The 12,250-nt window shown below is 51.6% G+C and overlaps 1 protein-coding gene across 1 annotated transcript; it reads left to right on the forward strand.

Annotated features, from left to right (window-relative positions):
* Positions 1-936: 936 nt before the first annotated feature.
* On the forward strand, positions 937-9,522 carry CLRN2 (clarin 2). The gene is made up of 3 exons (XM_004616536.2): positions 937-1,189; positions 5,744-5,923; positions 9,257-9,522. Exons 1-3 carry the CDS (start codon positions 937-939, stop codon positions 9,520-9,522), a joined length of 699 nt encoding a protein of 232 aa, XP_004616593.1.
* Positions 9,523-12,250: the final 2,728 nt, after the last annotated feature.

Here is a 12,250-nt window from a genome sequence, read left to right on the forward strand (position 1 = left end):
CAGTTTTGTGATTTTTTTGTTATTTTTTCTCACCAAAGTGCTCTAAAATTAACTGCTTAGTTCCCCAACACCAAAACTTAACACAGTTTTATCATTTGGGGCAGAAATATGCTTCCAGGGGCTAGAATGATAGCATAACTGGGAAGGCTTTTGTCTTGCATACGCAGAGTTTGCAAGGGGAAAAGGCCCATCTTCACTATTAGAAGAGGTTGAGTACCTCAGCCAGGCAACTATTTGCCAACCCGTTTAAAAAAAAAAAAAAAACACTCTTTTGTCCTATTTTGCAGGACACAGACAGCAGGGCAGGAGGTCTGGGCTGTGTGGTCCAGGCTGCCCCACCAGCCATGGGCACTCCTGTTGCCGACTGATCCGGAGGCAAATCCGGGCCAAATCATAACGTTATTTCCACATTTAAATGAGAAGCCAACAGAGGCCACGCATTGGCATGAATGACCATCCTGATGATTCTGACGGCAGTGACAGTTCGAGAAAAGAAATGTGTGGCACGGTGAAGAGACAGGACATCTGATACCCTGCACTGCTGGCCAGTCAAGGGTCCAGCAGCCCGTTTCTGTCCTCACCCCACCAGGGGCGTTTGGGGAGCTGGGCTGGCATTAGGTCTACCTGGTTTTGCCTGTCCCCAGCCAGGGCCATTAAAACGCTTGAACGGAGGAACAATTAAGCGCCCGCTGAAACCCTAGTGCAGCAGGGAGCTAGGGTTACCGCCTCCAGTGACACCCTCCCGCACAGCCGTGCCCAGACGGCCTCGGCGCAGACTTCCGGGCGTGGCTGGAGTAGTAAACACAGCAGCAGAGGACCTGGCCGCGTGTGCTGGCCACCGGGAACAGGAGAATTGGGAACCGCTGCACATCTGGAAGATGACAAGCACCCCCTGCTGCCGCCTGCGCCCCCAGGGGGTGACCTGCACCCACTAGGATGCCGGGATGGTTCAAGAAGACGTGGTACGGGCTGGCGTCCCTCCTCAGCTTCTCCTCCTTCGTCCTGATCGTCGTGGCCCTGGCCGTGCCCCACTGGCTGCGCGGGAAGATCCTCTGTCAGACGGGGGTGGACCTGGTCAACGCCACCGACCCCGAGCTGGTGAAATTCATCGGAGACATTTACTACGGGCTCTTCCGAGGGTGCAAGGTGCGACAGTGCGGCCTGGGGGGCCGCGAGTCCCAGTTCACGAGTGAGTATATGGGGGGCGCGGGGGGTCATGCTTGAGAGCATTAGGTTTATGCACGTGTCCGTGCGGAGTTCCTGCCCGCACGGTCTAACGCACAGACCAATGTCTGCAGTGACTGGGGGGTTCTCCTGCGCCCTCGAGAGCCTTCCTGACCCCACAGGGGCTGGGAGAAGCGTCTGAGACAGGGATTCCTTCAGCTCCGCTGTGCCCCTCCACCCAGCGTGACAGACAGGCCAGGCGCTTTACAACCTGTCGAGCCTCCTAAGCCGTTCCTAAAGAAGCACGGTCCCTTTGTGCAGGGGACTACACCGAGGCTTGGAGTGACCTTGGCCGAGGCCCCCCAGCCAGGAAGCCTCGGAGTCTTGGCCCTGATCTGTTCCGGGGCGTCCTGGGGCAGACTAGCGGGCTTCCTTCCCCACCTCTGCACTTCAAAGTTCCAGACTCTGAGGGGAAACCAGGGGCTCTTGTCTGGGCTCCAGGCTTGAGACCAAATTTGGGTTTTGGTGCTCTTTTACTTTTTACTTTTTTATTTTGGTTGTTGTTTTCTGATGGGTTGCGGGGCACACCTGGTCGTGCTCAGGGCGTACTCCCAGTTCCATGCTCAGAGATGACTCCTGGCAGGGCTCAGAGAACCATACAGGGTGCCGGAGATTGAACCCAGGTCGACAGCATCTATGACAGGTAGACAACTGCCTCACCCGCTGTACTACCTCTCTGACCCCACGAAGCCCAGGTTTGGGCGTCGGCTGGCAGGGAGAGCTGGGCCGGGGCCCTGGCCTGGCCTCCGGAACGTGAGCTGCTGGCTCTGGGCACCGCCCGAGCTGGGAAGCGAGCCGAGCCCTGCCGCTGTTCCCTGAGAACCTGGAGAGAAAGTGCCTGGGAGGCCGTCACCGCAGCATGAAGGCAGGGGAGCAGAAACTCTATCCATCCTTTTATTTCCATCCTCGAGAACTGGGCTTTAGAAACCTGGCCCTCGTAAGCTTTTAGTAAATACACGAAGGCAGAAAGCTGCAAGGTCGACAGATGTAATCACACCAATTGGCATCCTGGGTCTAGGTGAAGAGGCACATACTTGTGTATGCTCAAGAAAAGGAGGTTCCTTAGACATCCCTAGGGATATTGGCAAAAAGTAGCTGTATGGAAAACATAAAAATACACATATCAGGGGCTGGAGTGATAGCACAGCGAATAGGGTGTTTGCCCTGCAAGCAGCTGACCCGGGTTCGATTCCCAGCATCCCATATGGTCCCCTGAGCACCGCCAGGGGTAATTCCTGAGTGCAGAGCCAAGAGTAACCCCTGTGCATCGCCAGGTGTAACCCAAAAAGCAAAAAAAAAAAAAAAAAAAAAAAACCACATATCAGGGGCTGGAGTGATAGCACAGCGGGTAGGGTGTTTGCCTTGCATGCAGCTGACCTGGGTTTGATTCCCAGCATCCCATATGGTCCCCTCAGCACCACCAGGGGTAAGGTAATTCCTGAGTGCAGAGCCCGGAGTAAGCCCTGTGTAACACCAGGTGTGACCCAAAAAGAAAACAAACAAACAAAAAAAAACACACATCAATCTACTGTTGATTCATGTTTGATTTTATTCTGTGAATTTCTGTGGCTATAAGGACGATCCAGTAGAGGACAGTTTTTGTGAATGCCTTTCCTACAAATGGTTTTAAAGCATGTTGTCCAATTGCTTGATAAGGAGGTATCACTGTCATCCCATTGCTCATCGATTTGCTGGAGCAGGCACCAGTAATGTCTCCATTGTGAGATTTGTTGTTACTGTTTTTGGCATGTCGAATATGCCACGGGTAGCATGCCAGGCTCTGCTATGCAGGTAAGATACTCTTGGTAGCTTGCCAGGCTCTCCAAGAGGGGCAGAGGAATTGAACCCAGGGTCAGCCGCATGCAAGGCAAATGCCCTACCCACTGTGCTATCACCCCAGCCTTGTATTAATTAATTTCCCAATTAGAATAAGCAAGAGGTGGGGGGGATATTAAAATCAGTGGTAACAGGTTATTGATTTTCTTCCTGTTTTGTTTTGGGGCCATACCTGTTCTTAGGGCTTATTCCTGGCTCTCTGCTCAGGGGTCACTCCCGGTGGTACTCACGTGGTGGAGCGTAATGGATACGGGGGATTGTACCCCCGGTTGGCTGCCTGCACTGCAAGCATCTACCCACTGTGCTATCTCCATATTCAAAACAGGCCAATGAAAGAGGAAACGCAAAGTTTGAAAAGCAAAGCCTGGGGGACTGTGGGATGGAAGGGAAGCAAAGGGAAGAGAGATCAAGAGAGAAGAACCCTTTGGCGAGGATCCCTTTCCAGGGTAAAGTTTCTGATGCCGGTGAGATAACTAGGCGGAGGTAAATACAACTGGAAAGCACAGGACTGGGAGGGAGATCAGAAGGAAGGACGTAAGCAAAGGTGCTGAGTGTGGAAACTTCTCAGTGGGAAGGACAGCTTAGAGGGAGGTGGCCAGAGACTCTAGTTAGCAGCTTCGAAAGGCATCAGCCTTCTGTGACTGCAGGGAGGAGCCAGCAGGAAGAGGGCTCAGGAGTGTGTGGGGCGGGAAAGCGCTGGGTCCTGGCTCCCGGGAAGGGAACAAGGAGGACGTCATTGACCATCAAGTGGCCACACAGAAGGCTTGGACCCAGAACTCAGCAGCTCAGAAGATGGACCCAGGCTTGACCAGGAGGAGTTCGCAGGGAGAAATTCGGCACAGAAGCAGAGGAAAGGGGTCTCCGGGGGATCATTAGTTTCTCCCCATTTAAAACTCTCCATTTAGGAGCTGGAGAAATAGTACAGCAGGTCGGGCACTTCCCTTGCAATTTGCATGTGGTGGGCCCGGGTTGGATTGCTGGCACCCCAGAGGGTCCCCTGAGCACCTCCAGGAGTGACTCCTGAGCACAAAGCCAGGAGCAAGCCTTGAGCACAGCCAGGTGTGGCCCAAACACCAAAAATAATGAAAGAAAAGGAAACAAAACTTTCCATTTAGAGCCAGGAAGACAGAACAAATGTTAAAGTGCTTCCTGGCTTCCTGCCAAACGTGCGAGAATCCCCAGCACTATATACGGTCCCCTCCAAGCACTGCCAGGGGCCAGGGGTCACTCCTGGGCACAGAACCAGGACTACATCTGTGGGGCCATACCCTAAACAGCACAGAATGTGGCCCCAAAGCCCCCCAAATTTATGAATGGTGGAACTTAATTTATGCCTACCATAAGCAGTGCTCTAAACTCCATACACAGATGACTTATTGGGCGATGTTTGATAAAATTCAGCATCACTTTGCCCAGAGATAAGGCACTGAGAGTCTCTGTGTCCACCATTAATACCCATGTCACATCTTTGTCACAAGAATTAAATAAAATGACGATGTGACCAACGTGGCCCGTGACTGTGACACAGTGAGGGCTGACAGCCCTCAGTTCATGTGCTGCTCATTCATATTCCCACGATGAGAAAACAGATTTTGAGAAGTCATGTGACTTTTCTCAATGAGAATGAAAGTCCTACCAGCAACAACCACATCAGTTACTTTGGAAAACTGACCCTTTCCCAGGCAATATTGACAGTATTCTACTGACTTAGACCATTTCATCTTCAGAACCAGTAGCTGGTGACAAATATAGATAAAACAATTACAGACATTTCAAAAACTCTGCTGCCATATGAATACAGCAAATGAACAGTTCAGAAAAATATGTGCCACGTGTAAGGGTGCCTCGTGCCTTAGGAAAACTATTTCTACCTTGCTGAATCGCTAAGAGGCACTCAAGATGATGTTTCCCCTTTGGCATTACTTCCTGCTAAGTGATTGCACTTATAATCCCTACAAGCTTAATTTGATTCACTCAACAATCTTATTAATGGGGAGGGGAGACAAGACTGAGAAGGTCCTGTTTGATAGTCGTGGCGAATGAGCAAAGCTAGGAGGTGAATCCGGGTCTTTGGGTAGCAGAGCCAGGCTCTGTTCTGCTCGGCCTTCCTGTGCAATGCAGAGCTCAGCCCCAGATCTACACCTCTGGTTTAGTGAAGACAACTCTCCCGCCCGAATTAAAGCTTGGCAATCAGCCTTCCTTGCCCGCTCTCTTCCCTGTCTCCTTTACACACCTCTGTGGCGTATGGCCATCAAGTCAGCCTAGATTTAGAGCTATGAGATAACGTAGCTTTGTTTTGCTCCTGTTCTGGGCCATACCCAATTGTCCTCAGGTCTTACTTCTAGCTTTGTGCCCAGGGCTCACTGCTCATGTGCTCAGGGGACCATATGTGGTGCTGGGATTCCAACCAGGTTGGCCACTTGCCAAGCAAGCACCTAACCTCTGTACCACCCCTCTGGGTCCAAGATAATGGGACTTAAAATGCCAACTTGGATACATTTCAATTTGCAATGATATCTGGGGTTCGTGAATTCATCTTGGAGGGTCTCCTGCTGAAATCCTGGCACTGTCGCTTGGTCTTTGTGTCCCTGTGTGAACGCCTTCACGGGGAGCCGAGTCATTAGTCTTCATGAGTCTGAGCCGAGCCCCGGTGCTGAAGCGTTGCGGGGTCTTCTTTCCCCAGTCTTCCCGAACCTGGTGAAGGAGTTGAACACAAGCCTTCACGTGACGATCCTGCTGCTCCTCTTCTTGGCCCTGGCCCTGGCTCTGGTCAGCACGGGCTTCGCCATCCTCAACATGATCCAGGTTCCCTATAGCGCGGTCAATGGCCCTGGGGGCATCTGCCTCTGGAACGTTCTTGCAGGTAAGGGTGGCTCCCGGGGTGGGAAATCCATGCTCACACCATCACCAAGTAAATACCAAGGATTGGGGGTGGAAGCAAAGAGGGAACAAACATTTCCTACCGCAGCCTTCACGTCCTTGATCTACGACATTTATTGATGGGCATAAATGTCCTCTACTAAAATGCTGCAGAATATCTGTCAAAATAAAGAATAAAGGGGCTAAAGAGTTAGTATGACAAGCAGGTCACTCGCTTTACCCTGCATGCAGTTAGCCTAGGTTAAAACCCCAGCAACACACATGGTCCCCTGAGCCCTGCAGGAATGATCCCTGAGCACAGAGCCAAGAGTAAGTCCCTGAGCACAACTGGCTGTGGGCCGAAAACTAGATAGATAATAGACGTCTAGATAAATAGATAGAGATTTTAATGTGCGTGGATGTGTTGGTTTGACTGTATTGATACTCAGAAATTAATTCCAAACAATGTTTTCAAAATCTAAGAAATAAATCAATTCCCAAAATTGGTACTAAAAAGAATCATCTGTCATAAAAACAGCAAACTCCTAAGAAGTGAGGGTGCTTCAGCAGACACAGATCCACTGGCCGATACCCTTGTCAATAACCCCTTGCTTTCCACAGCCTGCACAGGTAGCCACAAAGTCTAAGACCAGGCAAGGCTGTTCTAGAATGTGTTCTAATGTAATGTGAATAATAAATTCCCGTGGATAGTGTGGACAATAAGCTATCTTGGGCATGTCATAGTTGCAGCCTGCAGCACTCCCAGAGAATCACTTAGATATGTGATTTTGTTGCAGGAGTCTTGCTTATGTCCCGTAAATCCTCAGAGTGTCGGCATATAAAAAGTGCTCAGGGGCCAGAGAGATCGCACACAGTCAAGGTACTTGCTTTGCATGCAGACAACCCCAGACAAGTGCTGGCACTGTGCTAAGTACAGAGCCTGGGGTAACCCCAGAGCACAATTGCGTATGCCTCGTGGGCTTCTCCACCAAAGAGGAAAAAATAGAATACTCAATGGAGATTTTTTTAATTAATAGTACTACTGTCGATTTCCTTCCTTACAGAGGCAATACTTTCTAGTCTTACTGATGAAATGATAAATGATTTAAATGATTTTTTTTTTTGCTCTTTGGGTCACACCCGGCGATGCACAGGGGTTACTCCTGGCTCTGCACTCAGGAATTACTCCTGGTGGTGCTCAGGGGACCATATGGGATGCTGGGAATCGAACCTGGGTCGTCCTCATGCAAGGCAAATGCCCTACCTGCTGTGCTATTGCTCTAGCCCTGATTTAAATGATTTTTAAAAATCATTGGAATGATTTTTTTAAATGCCATTTTGGGCTGGAGATATAGTACAGGGTTAAGGCACTTTCTTTGCATGTGGTCTATTCAGGTTTAATCTCCTGAGCACCCCTGGCAGAAATCCTGCACACAGCCCCCCCAAAAAAGAATGGAAGATTAAAAAAAGAAAAAGGAAAGAAAGAAAGAGAGAAAAAAGAAAGAAAGAAAGAGAGAGAGAGAGAAAGAAAGGGAGAAAGAAAGAAAGGGAGAAAGAAAGAGAGAAAGAAAGAAAGAAAGAAAGAAAGAAAGAAAGAAAGAAAGAAAGAAAGAAAGAAAGAAAGAAAGAAAGAAAGAAAGAAAGAAAGAAAGAAAGAAAGAAAAAGGAAGGAAGGAAGGAAGGAAGGAAGGAAGGAAGGAAGGAAGAAAGAAAGAAAGAAAGAAAGAAAGAAAGAAAGAAAGAAAGAAAGAAAGAAAGAAAGAAAGAAAGAAAGAAAGAAAGAAGGAAAGGAAGAAAGAGGGAGGGAGGAAGGAAGGAAGGAAAGAAGGAAGGAAGGTAGGAAGGAACAAAGGGAGGAAGGAAGGAAGGAAGGGAGGGAGGGAGGGAAGAAGGGAGGGAGGGAAAAGAAGAGGCAATTTGACAAAACCTTAGTGTAAAAGTCATCAAAATATTATTTTTATCTAATTATAGAATTCCAAATAGGGGTTTATGATAAAGAAATAATTGGGAAAGGCCTAATTTTTTAAGTGCATAACAAGTGCTTAATAGCAGCACATTATAGCATAAAAAGATTGGAGGCACTCTAAGTATCTAGAAACAAGGTCACAGTTAAACTTAAATTGTATCACTAGGATCTGTCTCCTGCACCCATTCAAAGCTATGCAGGGGCACGATATCCAGCAAAATTCAAACAAGCAGGCACAGGGAAATCAAGTCTAAAATGGGAAGAACACCCTAATACTAATTTTGTTCAAAAGAATGAACAGTAAAGAAATCTCCTAAACTATTAAAAGTTTGCAAGCACCTCTGGGGTGACTCCTGAGCACCACCAGGTGTGACCCCTAAAAATAATAAAATTTTCACCTTTATTATATGTTTTTGCTGTCCAAATGTTCCCCAATAGACATTTTTTAAAGCACAGAATGATTTTTTTGTTTGAGAAGTTGACAAAGATAGTTTGGTTTTCTTTTGTGGGGTCCTCTCTCCACTGTGCTGGGGACAGTTAAGATCATCCAGGCAGCGGTGTTCTGAAGACGCGTTGCCGGGTATTCACCCAGGGCCTCTCGGACACCTGACACAGGCTCCAGCCCCCAGAGCTGCCCCCACGGCCCCAAGAGCAGGAACGGTTTTCAAATATTAATTAAAATCAAATTAGAAAAGGAGAGAGAACCGGAAGTCAAGGTCTGAAGCGATAGGTCAGGAAAGGCAGCTGCACTGGCGCCCTTCCCTGGCCCTGGACACGTCCCTTCTCCTGCCTTCCAAGGGCAGGAGGGTCAGTAATGCAAGGGCCCGGCGACAGTGCCACACACCGGTGAAATACTGATCTGCGGGGCCAAGCGACAGTACAGTGGGCAGGGCGCTTGCCTTGAACGCAGCCAACCCGGGTCCCATCCCCAGCATCCCATATGGTCCCCTGCACCACCAGGAGTGATTCCTGAGTGCAGAGCCAGGAGTAACCCCTGTGCATCACCGGGTGTGACTCAAAAAGAAAAAAATATATACTGACCTGCATAGAGAGTCTGACGCCTTCCCTTAGGGTCTACATGGACCCTAAAACAGTAGAGGCTGGGCTCACCCGAGTGGACCCCTGTGAAAAGGTGGCGCTGCGGAAGGGAAGGACGTTGCGACCTGGAGCTTCCCAGCGCGGAAGGTAGGAAGCAAACGCTTCTGCCACGCCTCTGGCCCCTGCCGCTCTGCAGCCCGCCGGGAAACCCGTCTCCAGAAGGAGAGCTGCCCCCGCCCTGGGTTCCTGTGCCCCCCAAGCCCCCTCACCTACCGTGCCCCAGCGCACAGACACGAGCTGAGAGGGGGCGCGCCTGACCTTCTGGGCTTCCAGGTGGCACCGTGGCCCTGGCCGTGGGCAGCTTCACGGCCGCGGTGAAGTTCCACGAGCTGACCGCGCGCATCGCCAACTTCCAGGAGACGCTTTTCCGCCTGGTGGTGGTGGAGGAGGAGTACCAGGAGTCCTTCTGGATCTGCGTGGCCAGCGCCTCCGCCCACGCCGTCACCTTGGTGGCCGTGGCCATCAGCCAGATCCCCCTCCCCGAGATCCAGACCAAAGTGGAGGAGGCCACGGTCACGGCCGAGGACATCTTGTACTGACCGCTCCTGCCCCGTGAGCCGTGGGCAGCAGAGCGCGCCCTGGGCGCCGGCCGCGCTGTCCAGGACGTCGGGGCGACTGGGCAGGATGGAGGGAGGGGAGGGGGGAGGCGGGGTGGTGAGCTGGCCGCAGAGGGAGGCTCTCGGGGGCTCCCGGCACCCTGCCCCTCTCTCTCGCCCACCCCGGCCCGGCTGGAGTGCGCACCAGCCCTCGCTAGCCGTGTGTGACGGTGGGTGGGTGGCGGGCTTCATGCCTGCAGAGCTGCTCCTCCGCAGAGAGCAGGCGCCGGAGGGACCTTCAGTGCCCGATGGGCCGAGCAGGTCAGCAGTCACAGCCCTCTGTGTGCGGGGCTGCCCTCCACGCGTCAGGTGTGTGCACCTCAATAAACGTCTCTACACCCTGAGTCCAGTTCTCAGCTTTGTCATTTGTGGCTTGTGACCCCACATGGGGTGATGTGACTGAATGTGGGGCACGGGGCGGGAAGGGGGGTGATCACAAGTGATTGGGCAACAGGCAAACATTTCTGAACATACAACAACCAAAGATGAATTCAAAGTCCACGTCACAGTGAATCCGGGGTGTGCCGGGCGGCGCTCACCCATGTTGCATTTCTCAGGTGAGAAGGGCGTCCCCAGGGGGAAATGTGAACAAGTCCTGGTGTTGTGCCGAGTTTCAGACCCCCAATTGCGGAGAGATCCAGTCCACACACGATAATGCAAAAGCAAAAGAACTTTATTACTAGCCAGCGCCTGCCCAAGCTGGGGTTCGAGTCTCATCCAACGCAGTGGAGTCGACAAGGACCCCGACTCCTAATCACAAGCGGTTTGTATAGGGTTAGGAGTTAAGAGGCAATTTACAGACTGGTCTGTTTTTAGCATCGGCCCTATCACAAAGGTGGTCAGCAATGAGGCAATGGTTAGCAACAGTTTCTAAGGAGGGTGCAGTGACCCCTCGTGACCAGCCAGACTCAACTGTCCAATTCCTTATTACTTGACTGGGAGTCTACCAGGAACTGCGAGTCCTGCTCCAGGGAACAGAGACAGGCCTAGCTGAGATGTGATATTCACTGCAATCTGTCATGTTTCACCCTCACATTGAGCCTTTGGGGGGACCCGAAAACGTCCGTCCCTCCAGAAACACTCCCTCTTTCCCCTGGGCACAGGAACTGGGGAGCAGCAGTGAGACCAAGAGAGGAAAGAACTGCTTTTCCCAGAGTGATCACTGCATGCAATTCTACGTTCCACGTTTTAATTCACACGGTTCTCAAATAATCCGTACTCCTTTGCCTTCATTTTATAGAAGAAGAAACCGAAGCGTTGAGGGGTTGGGTATTAGCTGCTTTACATCTCGGAAACCTGATGTTTTATCTTTTCAATCACTGGCTTATCCTTCCGTGACGCACAAGCAACAGGGCGAACGTGTCCTGTGCCATGATGGTCCGTGCGGAGAGGACTGAGGGAATCCACGCTCGGGATGCGCCGTGGAATGGAGGAGGTGACATCCGATCCGAGCTCGGAAAGGGGAGCATGCTTTTTCCAGTCGCCACTGGAGAAGCGTGTTCAGATAGACCCAGCTCCGAGCCTGGGGTGGGTGCCGGGAGGGAAGCAGTGGGCCCCAGGGGCTGTAGCATTGCTCTGAAGCCGGCTGCTCCGGGGTGGGTTTTCCTAGGAGGTCTGGGCTGGTGAATTCTGTGCATCAGCTTGGCTGGGGGAGGCCCCCGATAACCAGGAAACACCCCCTCATTGTTGTTGTGAAGGTTGTTTAGGTTGGAACTGAGGTCTGGTTGGGTTTTGCACGGTGCTCCCAAGCAGTGCTCACAGGACCAGAGGGCCACTTCTGGCAACATCGGACCCGGTAATGAGGGCTGGGTGGCTCAATGCGCTGACCCAGGGATGCGGGGCTGCACGTGGTGGTATTTGCCTTGTACACGGTTGACCTGGGTTCAGTCCCCCGCAGTGAGCTCTTGGGGGCCAGACATGCTCCAACCTCTGAGCCTCCCCCGGAGCCCTTGAACTGACGCTGAAATTCATGGACTCGGAAGGAAGCTGAGTGTTTTCCGTACAGCGGGGGGCCTCACCTACTCTGGCCCTGCCTGAGGGGGAGGAAATTGTGTCCCCCCCAGACACACCCCCAGGACTCACACTGCAGCTCTGCCCTGTCAGGCTGCCCTGCACGCTGATTTCGGTGACCCCAGCTGTATGAATCGCTTCATTCATCTGTTTATGTTGGGGGGCACCTCCTGCAGGGCTCAGGGGCTGCTCCTGGCTCTGCCGTCAGGAGCGACCCTTGGTGGAGCTCAGGGCACCATATTTCCTGCTGGAGCTTCAAACCAGCATCAGCCACATGCAAGCAAGCGTCTGACCTCCTGCACTCCCTCTCTGGCCCTCCTATTTATTTCTGTACTTTTGGTTTGGGGACACACCTGAGAGTGCCCAGGACTTATTCCAGGCTCTGTGCTCACTGCTGGCAGGGCTCGGGCACCATCCGGGGTACTGGAATCAACTTGGATCAGTTGCCTGCAAGGCAAACATCCTACCCACTATACTACTACTCCAGCCCTTAAATTTGAAAAAAAAAAAACTTAAGGAAGATGAGAAAATGTTTTTTAAATTTAGACATTGTGATTTACATGATTATTTACAATAGGTTTTCAGCCTTCAATGTTTTCAACTCCAAGCCCATCCCCCACCCAGCCCCCGGCTGACCCAGAGGGCCCCTTCCAGCCCCTCT

The sequence above is a fragment of the Sorex araneus genome, chromosome 5, assembly GCF_027595985.1.
Source record: "Sorex araneus isolate mSorAra2 chromosome 5, mSorAra2.pri, whole genome shotgun sequence".
Classification (NCBI taxonomy): Eukaryota; Metazoa; Chordata; class Mammalia; order Eulipotyphla; family Soricidae; genus Sorex; species Sorex araneus.